Here is a 15,169-nt window from a genome sequence, read left to right as displayed (position 1 = left end):
ATCGACGGCGGGCTGTCCTGGTCTGGGCACATGTAATTTTCATTTTGGAAGGCGTTGATTACAGGACGGCATGATTAATGATACCCGTAATAGTTCTTTTTTGGCGAGGAGTCTAGACTACAAACTCTCATGACGGAGTAATGGCAGCTAGATTATGACAGACTCATGCACTTTACGAAAGCTTCAAATATGTACCAAGAGCAGAGGCTGAGGTACATAGGTGGACTGGGGCGTTTCGACATCAAGGTTTATTGATAATCTATGTAGATTCAGGCCCCGAGCAATAGCAGAAGACTTCAGACAAATCGTTGGATTATCCCCTCAAACTCACGGCCTAGCGAACATGCGAAACCCAGAACCACCCACGGCAACTATTCTCAGAGAAATGTGCTTTTCCATATGCATGCAGAACTCCTGCAAAAGCACCCAGAACCTCAACGCCCGTACAAGTATATACATACATGAACGAAACAGGCAAGCCCATGTCTAAGCCTCCTGATGAGATAAACCACAGCCTGACGATCCTTTGAACCATCCATGCCAAATACCGTGAGAACCTCCCCAGCACCAACACAGATATCTCCCTCCGCTCAATCCTGGTACACTCAGCATCCTTGCCCGAGGCACCGCGGAATGCTCTATCTATGGATGACCCGAACTGGGGATGAGAAAGTAAAACGAACAGCGGCCAAGCCACTAAAGCTGAACAAAGGCTATAAAAACAATACCCCGCTCCATAATGATACCGGCCACCCTTCAACACACAGCTTCCCGTGGAAATATGAAACTGGAAAAGATCCCGACAAAATACATGACCCCCAACAGCCGACTCAAGACATGACAACTACTCCCCCCTAACCTTGAATTCTTTCCCCACTTTCTCAAACAAGGAGTCGAAATGAAACTTGAGCTGTGCCTTCGAGCACTTGGGATGGGTTGAAGCGAACAGCTCGACGACACCGAGCTTGCTTAGCTTTGGGTTCGCCCGTACAAGATCCTTCAATGCTTCACGGATTTCGGGAGCCAACGGTTGCTGCGACTTCCCCCGGCTTCCGCTGCCTCTACTTCCTAGGCTCAGTCCGTTGAGAGCGTCTGAAGGAGCGGCTAAAGGGGCCGATCGGTTGCCGCTTGCGTCCGGGCAAGAAGTCGAAGTCGTCGAAGCGGGTCCTGTCCTGGTGGATGTTGATGCGCTCGATTTCTCGCCGTCCGCGCCTGGCTTCGATTTCGGGGGTGCCTGCCAGTAGGCAGTGGAGAAGGGATCGATGCAGAGGTGATGCTCGAGGGATTCTGGGGAGTATTCAGTGATCGAGCCCCTGGGCACCAATCCCTTCAGGGACTTACCGAGGATGAACTCCATCCGATACTTGGACATTTCTGGTTTGCTGTTCAAGTGCTCGCCGTTCTCCCAGCAAAGCCCACTGCTTTCAGGCTCCATGCCCCCAGAAAAGACCATACGCGAAGGTCCAACATCCTCGGAGTCATCCAGGAAATCAGCCATGTCCTCATCCATGTCCGCCTCCTCTTCGTCATCGTCCAAGTCATCCACATCCTCGCCATCCTCGTCCTGCCACTCAGCTTCCGAGTCATAATCGTAATTGAGTGGCAGTTGTCGGGATGTGGGTTTTCTGGCGAGCTTCCCAAGGCTCTTTACGCCGGGTGGCAGACCACTGATAGTGCCTATGTACGGTGGTCGCACGTCTTCCCTGAATTTGATAGACTTCACGGGTATCGACTTCAGAGCCTCTCTGATATGGAGTAATTGCGCCTTCTGCTCCTCAATGGTGAGATCGATGGGTCTGCTAGACGAAAGCCCGTGGAACTCTTCCATGATCTTCCGGACGCTCGGATAGATACGCCCACGGCGTCTAACGTATGGAATTTGCAGTGCCTCCACCGGGTCGAAGCGGGCCGGTACATAGTTCCGTTTGCCCTCGACATATTCTTCGAGGATCCTGACTTTGGTAGCCTTCGTCTCCTCGTCCATCTCGACGGGATCTTTGGCCAGACGGACATGTTCCTTGAGGAAAAACTCCTTGAACATTTGCTCGTACAGTGATTTTTCCTTCGGTCCGCCCGTGATGCCGTCTGCCGAGGCAGCTTCGGCATGGTCCTGGGCTTTCGACGTCGGAGTCTCTTTCTTAGACGCTGCCGGTGCCATCTTGAACATGTTTGTTAGCTTCATCTGACCGCGTTGCTTCTTGGCTTCCTCTTCCTCCTTTTCGCGCTTCTTCCTCTCCTTCTCGGCCTTCTCCGCGGCCTTGGCAGCTTTCTCTTCGGCCTTAGCAGCTTTCTCTTCATCCTTCTTTGCTTTCTTGGCTTCTCTTTCCTTTTTGCGAGCCTCCTCAGCCTCGGCTTTGGCCTTCTTCTCCTCGGCAGTCAGCAGCCTTCTCTTTTTCGGCGGCTCCCCGGTCGCTGTCTTCGCTGCGCCTTTCGCCAGGGCTGGGAAAGCGTCTTGTGCGACAGCTGATTCTGCGATGGGTGAAGTGATAGCAGGCACATTGTCTGTGATCTCGCTCGGTGTTGGGTTAGGGCATGGCGAGTCCCTGTCGAGCGGACTGCTTCCTGGCTCAGTCAAACCAGGACTGCTTTTTGTGTTGGGGGAGATTGAGTTCTGAGGAGGTGAATATGGGACGCTGTTCTCCTCTGGCGATAAAAAAAAACCCATATTGTCAGTTAAGCACCTGGTGTAAAATGACAAGGCAGCACCTACTGTCGCTGAATGATTTCAAAGTTACCGAATCGATAATCCCCTGCTTTATGAAGTCCTCATGCGACCTCTTTCGCGAGGCGGAATCCCGCTCTTGAATGTCGCCGGGCATTGTTGGATATTCTGACATCGCGACACAACCCCCGCACGGGGACTTGCGAACCGGGGAAATGTAACAAATCTAACAATGAACGGGTTTCTCGAGAAGCAGGGGATAATTAGAGGACCACCATGGGCTTGTCCACTCAAGGGTGCAGTCGGGTGAATTGAGTCAGGTGGATTTCGATTTTGGTGAAAGAATTCCAGGTTGCTGAGTTTGTTGACTTGAGGATCGCTTTGGATTCAGCAGATAACGCGAGTTTCGAGGTAACAATTGACAAACGCAGAAAGCGCGTCCCAGTCGCGACTCCATTATTGAACATTTGAACCGTGCGCGTTACGCGTCTGAGTGCCTGTGACCTGGATTGTGGCGTAAATGTGGCTTGGCTGTGAGGGGCTCGATTTGGGACAGTGCGGGTTGCACGTAGTACATCAGGGCCGCCGGCTTTTGGTTGATCTGATTCTGGCAAGGAATGCGACATTGCCGCCGATTTCTGAGAAGCGACTGTTTTTTCAAGGCTACCGTAAATACTCGCTCGATAGGAGGATACGCTAAGCCTATTACAGCTAGCGACATCTGGATTCTGCGCGACTGCTCTGCCAAGATCTCTCCGACTCTCAGATCTGCTCTCAGTTTCAATTCGACAACCACGATAAAAAGTGGGTAAAGGCGTACTTTGGTTGGCTGTCGTTAAAAGGTTGGAGGCCGGGCTGCAGTAGCGCCGATTCTAGCGTATCCTCCTATCGAGTGAGTATTTGCGGTACGAAGGTACAATACAACGCCGCTATTGGGCTACAGCCAGTGAGGTGGGGCCAATTGAGAACAAGCAGGCGGTCTGGGGCGGCAGTAATTAGTACTCCCCCGCCGCCCCGCCGAACTTCCCTTTTTGCACTGTATTTCTTGCAGTGGGTTGGCGTCAGAAAACCGGGTGGGTGATAACACAGTCGCTTTACGGGTCTCGATTGCCCCAAACCGCATTACATGACCCTGTCATTGACGACGAGAAGATTACTACTGGCTACCTTCTACGTCAATCGCTCAAAACCAGGAACATGTAGATGAGGTTCGACGCATTAATCATATTTCGTCTCTCGTCTTTACCTCACCACGGACGATGTTCAAAAAACATCGGAACTTCATTGTGAGGTAACGCTTATGTACAACCAAACCGTCCAGCACTGTCACTGGACGATTGTGTTGGTGAATTGTGATATCTGAGTAGTAGGCGTGCTGCACTCTGTGGAACACTTCTCGATCCAGTGGCCATCAGGGGTGGACTTTACTGTAGGCAAGGCACAAACGGTCTTAACGCAGGGCTGCAATAGCATCCTGGCTTGATCTGGGGACAGGAGATCCATACAGCTTTCCGATGCCCAATGTTACACTATAACAATCCCTCTTATACGTAGGACCGGCCAGGTTCCAAGGAAACCGCCCGGCTAGAATCCTGTCAACCTCGCTGAGGTTTGCAAGGTTTCTCGCCTGATGGTAAGAGAACTCACATCCTGTCGTCATCCATTCGAGCCCGGTCGTAGTAGTAGACAGGGGCGGTTATGGCGGCAGATTGATCGGGGAAGGGAGGAAGGAAGCGGCACTGGTACAGGTTTGCAAAAGGCAATTCCGACCAATATTGGTGGTTGGCATTGGTATCTTGATTTGAATTATCCAGTCCTAGTCGAGCCCGTGCATCCGTTCTCACTGCCTCTTGGACCAAGCCCATCCCGGGCATCTCCCCTCGCTCACTGTGCCCATGAAGCAGTAGATTAAACGGACAAACCATGTATGAGCAACGAAGGTTGGGAAACAAGACTGAGCGTGATAGATAAAACATTGGATCCATTGAGGTACGCAAACTCGTAGTCCTCAGTGCCGAGATATGCCGGTGCGAGTGGGTATTGTATTGTGTGTATTGCGACGCTGTGACTAAGGAAAGAAATCGCTCGGGCAGCGGGCTTTAGGATCCTGTCCCTCACCACCCATTATGCTGCTCTCAATCTAGTCCGGATTCGCAATGTACAGCCGGCCCGCGGTCAGGGTCATCGTCCGCTCGTCTACGCTGCCTCGCCGTTTCAGCTCGTCGACACTCTTGACGCTCTTTTCGCGAGTCACCGTGGCGTGCTTCATGCTGTTGTTGGCGAGGTGTGTCGCGTTGGCGGATGAGAGATCCGGGACATTGTCCAGCCGCTCTCCGCTGCTGCCACTGCCAAAACTCCTTGCTTTCCCGCTGGCCGAGTCGTCCCCTGCTGCTGCGAGTGCCGGCTCGCCCAGCTTGACGTCCTCGGCCACAGAACCCCTGCGCTCCGGGGTTGCGTCAGGGCTCCACTTCGTGCCCCCACCGGGCGGGTTCACCAGCCCGAGGCCTCCGGGCGAACGATATGCCGCCGTTCTCTTGCCGCTAGAGATGCTAGTCCGACCAGAGCTCCCCGTCCTGCGGTGGTGCATCCTCTGCGCGATAGCGTCGTCGTCATCGCTCTCCTCCCCTTCCACCTCGGTTGCGCTTAGTCGAAGTGGAACTCCCCCGACGCCGTGGAAGTTGGTTCCGGGGGAATAGTCGACCACAGTGTTCTTGCCATGATGGCGTATTTTAGCGGCCACTCTCGTGCCAGTAGAGCTAAGCCCGGTAGAAGTGCGGCCAGCCAAGGCGCCCGCGCTGAGGCCGAGGCCGCTGCCGGATCCTAGCACCTCGCGCTCCGCTCGTATTTTGGCGGCTCGCTGCTGTGCGAGCAACCTGGGGTCTTCGTACTGGGCGCGCTCGCACCATACAGTAGCCTTCTGCCTCCTGAGGAGCGCCACGTAAGACGACTGGGGTGCGCCCGAGTTCCCGCCAGAGCGGCTCGAGGTGGATCTCCTAATGTCTAATGTAGGCGATGTCCTGTATGCTGCCGGAGGCGCCATTCCTCCGCTCGAGACGGTGCTAAATGTGTTGACGCTGGGCGATCGGCGCTGGTGGTTCGCCTGGGGTTGGACAAGATGCATCTGCGGGGGATAATTTTGGGGAGGGGCGGGTGGTTGCATCATGCCCGCAGGAAAAGTATTCGACGATGTCGTCCGCGTCCGGCTGTGTGTGTAGGCGGCATGGCTTGCGGGATCCATGGGAGGCGCTCGCTGGCGAGCCCATCGAGGGTCCATCTCGGCCGGCCATGGGCGCGACATGGTCAGAGACGAGCGCAAACGCGGACAGGTGAGTCCGCGGTGCAGCGCAAAACGATAAGGCGGTGGTGCTAGTGTTTTGTATGTGGCGAAAACAAATCGTGCAGTTCAAAGCTGGGCTGGTGCTGCTGAGTAGGGCCAGGTGCTGTTCTGCTTTGGGCTGTTGGCGGCTTCGGGGAGGACAAGGCTATTTTAGCAGGCACTAGCAGCAATTGCGTCGCGGCAGATGACAGACGAGCGATTGACGCACTGCAAGGTCATGTGCGATGGGGAAAGAGGGAATTTTGAACACAATCTGTCTCCCTCGATCCGACGAGAATGTCCGTTGGAACAGGCTGGATGGTCAAGGAAGCGGCGGGACGCGACTTCGAGGAAACCAAAGGTCAGAAACTCAGGCGCTCCCACGTTGCATGTCCTGCTAGCGTCAATGGCCCTGGTTTGATGATGTGATGGATGTGGGGATGATCCGAGCGTCGACGGCTCGTTTTCGTTCCTTGGAAGCGCCCTTCCTTGCCGGCCATCCAAACTTGATCCAAACCGGCGGATTCGATCGGTGACTTTCCAGGCTGGCTTCTGTCAACTCTTTTCAATTCCTGAACGGGTCGTGCCAACGGCTTTGTGTCACAAATATCCATCCGGAGTAGTATGAGGGGATTGCAACGCACACTTTCTGGCTGGCCCCCGAACTGTTGGCCACAGGCTGGTTAATCAGCCACCTCATCAAACTTCGAACCGATCTGGCCTGCTGTGCCCCCAAATCACGGTCACCCCGATGACCACAACACAGTGTCTGTGGGGCACGGAGTACCACTGCACTACTTCGTAGTAAACGTACCGTGACACTTTAATTCACAGTATGGTTACGCTTTCTCTTCCCATTATTTACAAAGGTAAGTAGCACACGGCGCAAAGCCAAGTTATTGCGGTCAATCCCCAGAAAACGTGGATGTCGTCTCCTGCAAACCATAATCTTGGAAGACTGCGTCGCAGCCTGGGTATGTATGTAATTACATACCGGGCAGAGCATCCATCACGGCCATCCTACGCAGAGATAAGCTTTGATCCTATCAAGCACACTGTAACTTACAAGTGTGGTAAGGTACTGGCCCAGATCAAAAGCCCTGAAGTTGCCGTAGCTGAATCATAAAGCGGGTGACTAATTAGTAGAGCTACTAATCAACGTTATTTGACAGGACGATCATCGAGCTATTCAAGAAGTTCCCCTCTGCTGCTCTGCATCGTGCATGGATACCGAGTCCTGTTTGGTTAAGCTACCTATTGCCAAGCAGCTGAAGCAGAGATTAAAGCTCTTTAATGTGACTTACCATCAATAGTCTCAGTTGTTCACGGGAGACAACGCTTTAGCTGCGATGATGGACTCACTCAATGGAGCTACTACTTCTCTCTATCATAAACCGTGGAGTGCAGCTCAGACCGACCTTCTGATTCAAGTTGCTGATCCTGGCACTAGGTCCCTTTTGACTTTTGTCGGACTTTGACAAAGGGGCAATTGTGGTGGCTTTAGAATACCTTATTCAGTTGAACAAAGCCAAACTCGACTGGCCCGGAAGGGCATGTGAATGACTACCTACTCATTTACCAGGGTATTGGAGGTTTGACTTCCGCCGCGGCAGCTCTCTATGCTGGTAGCTCAGCCTGAGATCTCCTCCTCATCCCCTTTCTTCTCTTTCTCTACGATTCCATACTGGATGTTCAGTCTAGATCGCAGAGTCACCTTTTCTTCTAGCCAGACTAGCAACCAACCCAGCTCTGAAAGGCATTGCCGACGTACCAAACGATGTGGATCGACTGCCCTTGGCGCCAGCAAGCGTCCCAGAACAGATGCGCGCCATAGGAGGTGACAGGAATAAAGATTTGAATAACGGGAGCCCGAGAGGCCGGGTCCTGGATGCTGTCTAGAAATGCCTGCATGGCATGCTGGCATTGCTGGGTATGCCTTGTCACCACTCAGAAGCGCAGCCAACGTCGGATCTCTCAAGCTGGCGGCCCTCAAGCTGCACTGGTTGTCGAAACGCTGCAGGAATGGTCACATCCAAACGATGGCGAAGGCTCGGACAAAGCTCCAAACCCCGGTTAACGCGGCGACAAGGCTTTGGTTCAATGGCACCTGTATGCCGGCGAGAGGATGGGAATCATCAAGCCGGAGCCCATGGCGCAGAAGAGCTGGGAGCACGCCTTTGCAGCCGTGGCGGCCGAATCCTGATCGAGAATGCTGAAGATACCAGACGAGAGGGTGATGATGGCCATGCCAATGAGATGTAGCGGCAAGTGAGGGGCCCAATCGTGACGGCAAGAGCGGTAGTCGCCGTGCGCTCCATGACGGCGCCCCGAGGGAGTGAAGGGTCCCTCGCCGCGGTCCACTCGTAGGCCAAGAACAGACCGATTCCAAGAAACCCGAGAACAAGAGGAACGATCACATTCGTCGACCTCACACGGATGTACGCTGCCCTTCGCGGGACGGGATAGACAAACTGTGAATCGAGTCCAGAACCTTAGGAACTTCCACAACACGCCCATCAATAAGCACAGCGAGGGAGTTCCGAACCGCCACAGGTTCCGCTGCCACCGTGAACAGGGCAACCGAGGCCAGAGTCAGCCAGCGGCGTTGGCCGCCCGGGCCATGAGCGGTAACATCACCATGGCAGCAAGGGAGTAGCCATCTGGAACTCAGATGAATGAGCAGCCACCGCCGCCGAGGTCTGCCGTGATGGTGAAAAGCGCGCTGGTGATGATGTGCCCTCTATGGACGAGCACAGCGACCTGGATGAAAGCGACACCACGATGCCCCTGGAGTGTTATCCAGCGGCGAAACAGAGTCCGTCGCTAGGATACCAGTGCCTCTGGGAGCACAGAGATTGAGATCATCGGATTCGGGAAGCCTGGTCAGCGTCGGGCCTAGCGAGCCGCACAAGCTATTATTGTGGAAAGCATGTACTGTTAGCACGGAAAAACGTCGAATGAGTCGGACAGTGGGTTGCCAGAATTCATCAAGATATCGGTGCCTTCGATTCCGGACGCGGACGCCGCGAAATTCTTCTCAGCATGAGCCATATCGGCTTTGGCTTTGATTGCAGGTGCGGCCGGGGGTGCTGATGGTTGTATTGCGGCGATACTGCCGTGGTGGTCGACCCATAGGTCGCGCAACGGGGCAATGGGGACGGTACACAGGACGTCTGCCCTCGCGTATCGCTGGCATTGTGGTCCTTTATCCATGGATGCTCTCCCCAACGCATCTGAGTTTCTGTCCACGGTAGCGGTCACAGGTAGCCTTTGGTGCATTGGCCCTGACCATGATGGCCCCTTATGTTGGCGTCCAACACTCGGCGAGTTGGTGATTAGGTTGGGTTGACCTGGTCATGACGATGTCCGTAACTTGGCGTTGAGGCGGACCGCCTGCTATGTTGTGTGAGCTGCAGTGCTGCAGCCAAGGTAAGCAAGGTAACAATGGGGCCCCACGTTTGTCGCCCACCTAGGTAGCTCCCAGGACAGAGTTCATGCATCCGAGTACATACAGTCAGACCTACACATAACGATCAGAGGTATAACGATTACCTGCACTTAACGGTTAAAATCGTAAGCCCAACGTTATATATATAGGATACTGTAAGTTCCTACCTACTACGATAATCGTTACAATTCTTGCTGAGTAATACATACAAATCGCTAAAGTCAGAGCGGTCTCAGTGCTTCAGCACCCCGAAAATGGTTAGCTAACCAGCTTTGAACCGGTGATTTTAGCGGTAGAAATGGGGGTTTGCCCCACAAATTGCCCTTCCTAGGTAGGTAGTGGATCAGCTCTAGATAACGATAACCTGGGATCAATGGTTAAAATCCTGTACGTACCCAACCCAATCGTTATGTGCAGGTTAGCCTGTAATGGACCAGGTGCCAACCACAATGCCGGTACGTAGTACAGGTACCAGTCCTTCTAGAACACTTGCACTGCACGTACTCGGATCCTGTTCTCTTGGTGCATCCATCCCACACATATATCTCGGATCTTGAGAAATTCGGTCGATGCCACAGGTAGACTTGTCAGGTTGCGAGAGATATCGGTTGTGTAGCTCAGTCATGAGATGCTTGGCGATATCCGGTACTCAACTAACTTGAGGTTGTGGGGTGCGACTGCCGAAGTTTAGTTTCAACGCGGTGCCGACACTGCCGGGGCTCCCGCGACATCAGTCTTCTGGAATCTTGTCTAGGAAAATTCCAGCGAGAAACAATAGCGTGGACGCCGCATGCAAGCCGCATCAACTTTTTTCGAGTTGATGACTGTCGGCAGCGCTGTGTTGGGTGTGCTGCCGGATGAGAAGTGTGCAGTTTGGCCAACCAAAGCATTTCCTAACCGAAGCCCCGGTGCGTTAACGTGGTGGGGTTTGCTTTGCCACGAGGATTTCTGCTTTGTTCGACTCATCCGAACACCGACCATAACCACCGGGGCCCACCCCCGCCCGGGGCCAGGTACCGAGCAGGGGGTGCGCCTCATAAATATCGCCAGTCGACTTAGCATTCTCTTTTGTAAGACCGCACTCCATGACTTATACTTACTCTACTTCCGTGATACTCCTACGCCTTAGCAAGGACTGGAGAAAAGTACCTTAAAAATGGTGTATGCCGGCTGAACACCGGTTCACAAAGTTCCCGCATGGCCTGGAACCGAGTGGAGAGAGCCGGCACGGATATGGGTCTGTCGACTCTCTGGGATATCCGATGGTTTTCTTACAGCCCGGCTCAGGTCCGGGGTCTCGCTTTTGTGATTCATGGCGCCCAGACCGCCGGCCTTGTCGGGGCTTTTGGAATGGCGGTCCACATGAGAACCTGGAAGCTCTTTGGTAAGGACATGATGAAGTTGCTAACCAGATGACGGAAAAGGCACAAGCTTACGAATAGCTCGGTACACTCACCGGGTCACCGAGGGAAACTCTTTCAACCCTGACCGGGTTCTGTTAACTAGCGCCTCTGTGGGTCTTTGAATCCGCCGCCATGGCTCTTTTCGGTCACGTCCCGCTCCTTGCCGGAGGGGGTCCGCCACCGGGACCAGCTGAGCAAATTCATGAGGAAAAAAGTTGGAAAAAGAGGAATAAGCTTGGAAGCAGACTCAAACCATTTCTGTAGACTTCTGTGCCTCTAGCATGCCTTTTCCCTCCTTCCATCGCCTGCAAAACGTGGTAAATTGGGCGACCCAAACTTATCTTATAGACTCATACACCGTCGCCGTCAATCTTCTAATCGCCGTGTCCGCCCCTCCCATGCCAATTGCTGATCTCGGATACTCGTGCCATCCAATGCCGGGCCTAGCGGGCTTGACGTCATGAAGTAAGTGAGACACGAGCCCTGACATTGACATGGCGATCGCATCTTCCAACTAACAACAGCCGCCGCCAAGGTTTGCAAAGGAGCTAGACCGCGACGCTGTTCCAGGTATGTAGACACATCATAGTCATACATGTTTCTCCGATTTGTCTCACGAGACAGCGATTGGCCCTTCGCACTGGTGTCCATGCTTCCATTGGGCAATTGCCGTGTTGGCAAGGACCAATTGTTTGTTGAGTGATCGTCAAATTTCCCCAGACTAGGGACTAATCACACAATTAACCATGTCACTCGGCACACAGAATGGCGGGCGAAATACCTCAATTACAAGGCCGGCAAGAAACACATCAAAGCCGTGTCTCGGGCGATTAACCGGGCACTTGGTACGCCGACTCTGACAAGACGGTCCGAGGCACCGCGGCACACCTACACCACACCGGCCAGCTTTTTCGGTATTGGTCATAGCTTCACACCGACCCGGCAGGCCAATGACCCCCTGGCCGGTGGTGTCCCGGAAGGTGCCGGTTCCGGCCGGTCGGGGCCCGGAGTCGCCCGGCAACAACCAAAGCCGCAACCCGGACCGGAAAATGAACGCTCGGGACTGGCCCGGTCGCCTGGAAGTAGCATTCAGTATGGCAGTTTCGACCCTCAGCCCTCGCGTGCCAGCGACAGGAACGAGTTTGAGTTGCCGGCGCCTGCCATCCGGATCCCCTCGAGGACCAGTGACCATCTTGCGCCGCCCACTCCTCAATTGAAGAACCGCCCTGCCACCCAACGCAGCGGTTCCGCGGCGGCGGCAACACCAAGGCTTTCGGGGACAGGGTTGCGGTCTCCTTCCTCCTTCAATCTCCAGCTTCCCGTGGCTGGGAGCTCGGCGACGACGCCTCGCCAGCGTGTAGCACGGCTCTTTTCGACGGGATCTCCTCTGGTCCGCCAGACCTCCAACAAGCGCGACATTGCCATGCAGAACCTGGATCATGTCCGCGCCGCGGAACGCGATTTCTATGCCTTTCTCGACAGCGAGCTGGACAAGATTGAGACCTTTTACAAACAGAAAGAGGATCAAGCCTCGGAGCGCCTGGCTGCCCTGCGAGCGCAGCTGCACGAGATGCGAAACCGCCGGACCGCCGAGATTGCCGCAGCGAAACAGGCGAAAACGAAGCGGGAGCTGCGAGGCAACAACAACAATCGCAGCCACAGCCACAGCGAAGACGGCGTAGACGGCAACATGACCCAGCGAGGTGGAACTGGATCTGGATCTGGATCTGGAAGCAGCAGTCGCGATTGGATTTCCCCTATCAAAGTCAAGTTCCTGAAGCCCGGGCCCAACTCAAAAGCCCTGCAGAGAATGGCGGCTACGCCCGTCATGGCAGCCGGCCGGACGACGCCGGGAGGGACCACCATGGGCATGGGCATGGATGGCGGCCGCGACTACATGCGACGGCCGCAGGACAACGACGACGTGTCGTACCGGACGGCCAAGCGCAAGCTCAAGCTGGCGCTGCAGGAGTTCTACCGCAGCCTTGAGCTGCTCAAGTCGTACGCGCTGCTGAACCGCACCGCCTTCCGCAAGCTCAACAAGAAGTACGACAAGGCCGTCAACGCCCGCCCGGCCTACCGCTACATGAACGACAAGGTCAACAAGTCGTGGTTCGTCAACAGTGACGTGCTCGACGGCCACATCCGCACCGTCGAGGATTTGTATGCGCGGTACTTTGAGCGGGGGAACCACAAGATTGCCGCGGGCAAGCTCCGCAACCTGCAGAAACACCCCGGCGACCTGTCGGACAGCACTTTTCGTAGTGGCTTGCTGATCGGGTTGGGACTGGTCTTTACGGTGCAGGGGCTCGTTTACGGCAGTGAGATGCTCTCGATGGATGATGATGGCGACTCGGACCCGGGCGAACAGACGCGCTACGTACTGCAGCTGTACGGGGGCTACTTCCTCATGCTTCTCCTCTTTGGTCTCTTCACGCTGGATTGCCGCATGTGGACGCGGCACAAGGTCAACTACTCCTTCATCTTTGAGTTTGACTCACGGAATGCTCTGCATTGGAAGCAGCTTGCCGAGTTCCCGAGCTTCTTCTTTGCCCTGTTTGGCGTATTCATCTGGCTCAACTTTTCGAGGATTGGGAGTTGGGGGTCCATGTATACATACTACCCTGTCCTCCTGATCTGCATAACCTTGGCAGTGCTTCTCTGTCCGGCTCCGGTGCTGTACCACAAGGCCAGAAGGTGGTTTTTGTACTCGCATGTGCGTCCATCCCTCCGTCCCCAATCAAATACCCTTCTTGTGCTGTCGTGGTCTCTAACCATTATGCGCACAGTATCGGCTTCTTCTCTCGGGCTTGTACCCAGTAGAATTTCGCGATTTCTTCCTCGGCGACATCTGGTGCTCGCTGACATATGCGACATGTGTACGTACGACACAAACCCGCCCCTTTATCTATCATCATGTTAACAACTGGCGACAGAACATCGAGCTCTTCTTCTGCCTGTATGCGCACTCGTGGGGGGACCCGGAGCAGTGCAACTCGTCGCACTCGCGCCTGCTGGGCTTCTTCAACGCCCTCCCGCCGATATGGCGCGCTCTGCAGTGCATTCGGCGTTACCATGACACCAAGAACGTGTTTCCGCACCTCGTCAACTGCGGCAAATACACCATGACCATCCTGACGGCCGTCTATCTCAGTGTCTACCGCATAGGCGACACCGAGACCAACCTGGCGCTGTACATCACCTTTGCCACCATCAACGCCGTCTATTGCTGTAAAGCCCCCCCCCCCCCCCCCCCCCCCCGCCCCCTAAAAGCAATAGAAACCACTCATCAAGCCACAACAAGCTAATAATTTAAACCAAAAGCAATATGGGACCTCTTCATGGACTTCTCCCTCCTGCAACCCCACTCCCGCTCCACCGGGCCCCCCTTACTACGAGAAATCACCGCTTTGCGACCCCTGGCCTTATACTACGTAATCATGATCCTCGACCCGATCCTGCGCTTCGCATGGGTGTTTTACGCAATCTTCACCCACGACGCGCAGCACAGCACCGTCGTGTCGTTCCTTGTCGCCCTCGCCGAGGTCCTGCGCCGCGGCATGTGGACCCTGCTGCGCGTCGAGAACGAGCACTGCGCCAACGTCGCCCAGTACAAGGCTGCGCGCGACACCCCACTGCCTTACCGCCTGCCTCCTAGCCGGGAGGAAGAGGAGGAAACCGCGGCTGCTGCTGCTGCTGCTGCTGCGGCTGCGGGGAGAGAGGAAGGAGGTGGAGAAGGTGGTGGTGCAGGTGGTGGGCGGACGCCCGAGATAGCTGTGGCTGTCTTCGCACCGTCGCCGTCGCCCGCCTCGCTGCTTTCCTTGGGTCCCGGTGCGCCTCCCCGCTCGGGATCGCTCAGGGTCCACCATATGCCGACGCCGCGAAGCGAGGTGGTCGCTGCATTCGCAACAGGCATCGACACCGAGGCCGCCGATAAGGCTTTGGAATCCGAAGAGGCGGGGGGCATTGGGACGACGGCGACCTTTAGGAGGCGGCGTGCACGCACCGACACGGCCAGCAGCAAGAGGTCCATCCGGCAGGCCATGGCCGAGGCTCACAAGCAGGACTTTGAGAAGAAGAGGCGGCCGCTGGTGTCGGCCTCTGTGGGTGGTGGTGGTGGTGGTGGTGGGGAGGAAGGGAGGTTGGGAGGAGAGGGACTGACTGGGGATGAGAAAGAGGAGGATGAAGAGGGGGATGTGCTGCGCAGTGAGGAAGAGGATGATGAGGACGAGGACGAGGAGGATGATGATGAGCTGCAGGAGGAGAGGATGCGTGCGAGGGAGACGGAGACGCTTCGGTTTGAGGATGAGCGGGACAAATGAGGAGGGAATGGATCATGC

General features: G+C 55.2%; 6 protein-coding genes across 6 annotated transcripts; 2 read left to right on the top strand and 4 right to left on the bottom strand.

Moving 5' to 3' along the window:
* Positions 1-844: 844 nt before the first annotated feature.
* On the bottom strand, positions 845-2,819 carry N656DRAFT_799743 (uncharacterized protein; the record flags this gene model as incomplete). Its single annotated transcript, XM_064817914.1, has 3 exons — positions 845-1,287; positions 1,342-2,643; positions 2,711-2,819. 3 exons carry the CDS (start codon positions 2,817-2,819, stop codon positions 845-847), a joined length of 1,854 nt encoding a protein of 617 aa, XP_064668178.1.
* A 544-nt stretch (positions 2,820-3,363) lies between these two features.
* Positions 3,364-3,513, bottom strand: N656DRAFT_781368 (uncharacterized protein; the record flags this gene model as incomplete). The annotated part of the gene is made up of 1 exon (XM_064815569.1): positions 3,364-3,513. A coding segment is annotated over one exon (150 nt), but the record flags the coding sequence as incomplete, so codon positions are not given.
* Positions 3,514-4,515: 1,002 nt separating this feature from the next.
* N656DRAFT_192171 (uncharacterized protein) lies at positions 4,516-6,150 on the bottom strand. Its single transcript, XM_064808832.1, has one exon. It carries the CDS (start codon positions 5,958-5,960, stop codon positions 4,803-4,805), a length of 1,158 nt encoding a protein of 385 aa, XP_064668176.1. The 5' UTR covers positions 5,961-6,150; the 3' UTR covers positions 4,516-4,802.
* A 1,797-nt stretch (positions 6,151-7,947) lies between these two features.
* On the bottom strand, positions 7,948-8,730 carry N656DRAFT_192145 (uncharacterized protein). The gene has a single exon (XM_064808831.1). It carries the CDS (start codon positions 8,493-8,495, stop codon positions 8,076-8,078), a length of 420 nt encoding a protein of 139 aa, XP_064668175.1. The 5' UTR covers positions 8,496-8,730; the 3' UTR covers positions 7,948-8,075.
* Positions 8,731-10,407: 1,677 nt separating this feature from the next.
* N656DRAFT_781364 (uncharacterized protein) lies at positions 10,408-11,205 on the top strand. The gene is made up of 2 exons (XM_064815568.1): positions 10,408-10,810; positions 10,869-11,205. Exons 1-2 carry the CDS (start codon positions 10,624-10,626, stop codon positions 10,949-10,951), a joined length of 270 nt encoding a protein of 89 aa, XP_064668174.1. The 5' UTR covers positions 10,408-10,623; the 3' UTR covers positions 10,952-11,205.
* An 84-nt stretch (positions 11,206-11,289) lies between these two features.
* Positions 11,290-15,151, top strand: N656DRAFT_799741 (EXS-domain-containing protein; the record flags this gene model as incomplete). The annotated part of the gene is made up of 6 exons (XM_064817913.1): positions 11,290-11,294; positions 11,365-11,399; positions 11,594-13,545; positions 13,619-13,708; positions 13,766-14,060; positions 14,154-15,151. The coding sequence occupies 6 exons, from the start codon at positions 11,290-11,292 to the stop codon at positions 15,149-15,151; spliced, it is 3,375 nt and encodes a 1,124-aa protein (XP_064668173.1).
* Between the last annotated feature and the right edge of the window lie 18 nt (positions 15,152-15,169).

This window comes from Canariomyces notabilis (assembly GCF_033297395.1).
Source record: "Canariomyces notabilis strain CBS 508.74 unplaced genomic scaffold N656scaffold_18, whole genome shotgun sequence".
NCBI classification, from domain to species: domain Eukaryota; kingdom Fungi; phylum Ascomycota; class Sordariomycetes; order Sordariales; family Chaetomiaceae; genus Canariomyces; species Canariomyces notabilis.
Note: the sequence above shows the minus strand (reverse complement) of the source record. Positions and strands in the feature narration are given on the sequence as shown.

Excerpts from the sequence above, each read along its gene's own strand:
- N656DRAFT_781364 (XM_064815568.1), top strand. The coding sequence starts at position 10,624 with ATGGCCTGGAACCGAGTGGAGAGAGCCGGCACGGATATGGGTCTGTCG. Across the intron at positions 10,811-10,868 it reads GAGAACCTGGAAGCTCTTTG|CTCGGTACACTCACCGGGTC; the intron begins GTAAGGACATGA and ends GCTTACGAATAG.
- N656DRAFT_192145 (XM_064808831.1), bottom strand. The coding sequence starts at position 8,495 with ATGGGCGTGTTGTGGAAGTTCCTAAGGTTCTGGACTCGATTCACAGTT.
- N656DRAFT_192171 (XM_064808832.1), bottom strand. The coding sequence starts at position 5,960 with ATGTCGCGCCCATGGCCGGCCGAGATGGACCCTCGATGGGCTCGCCAG.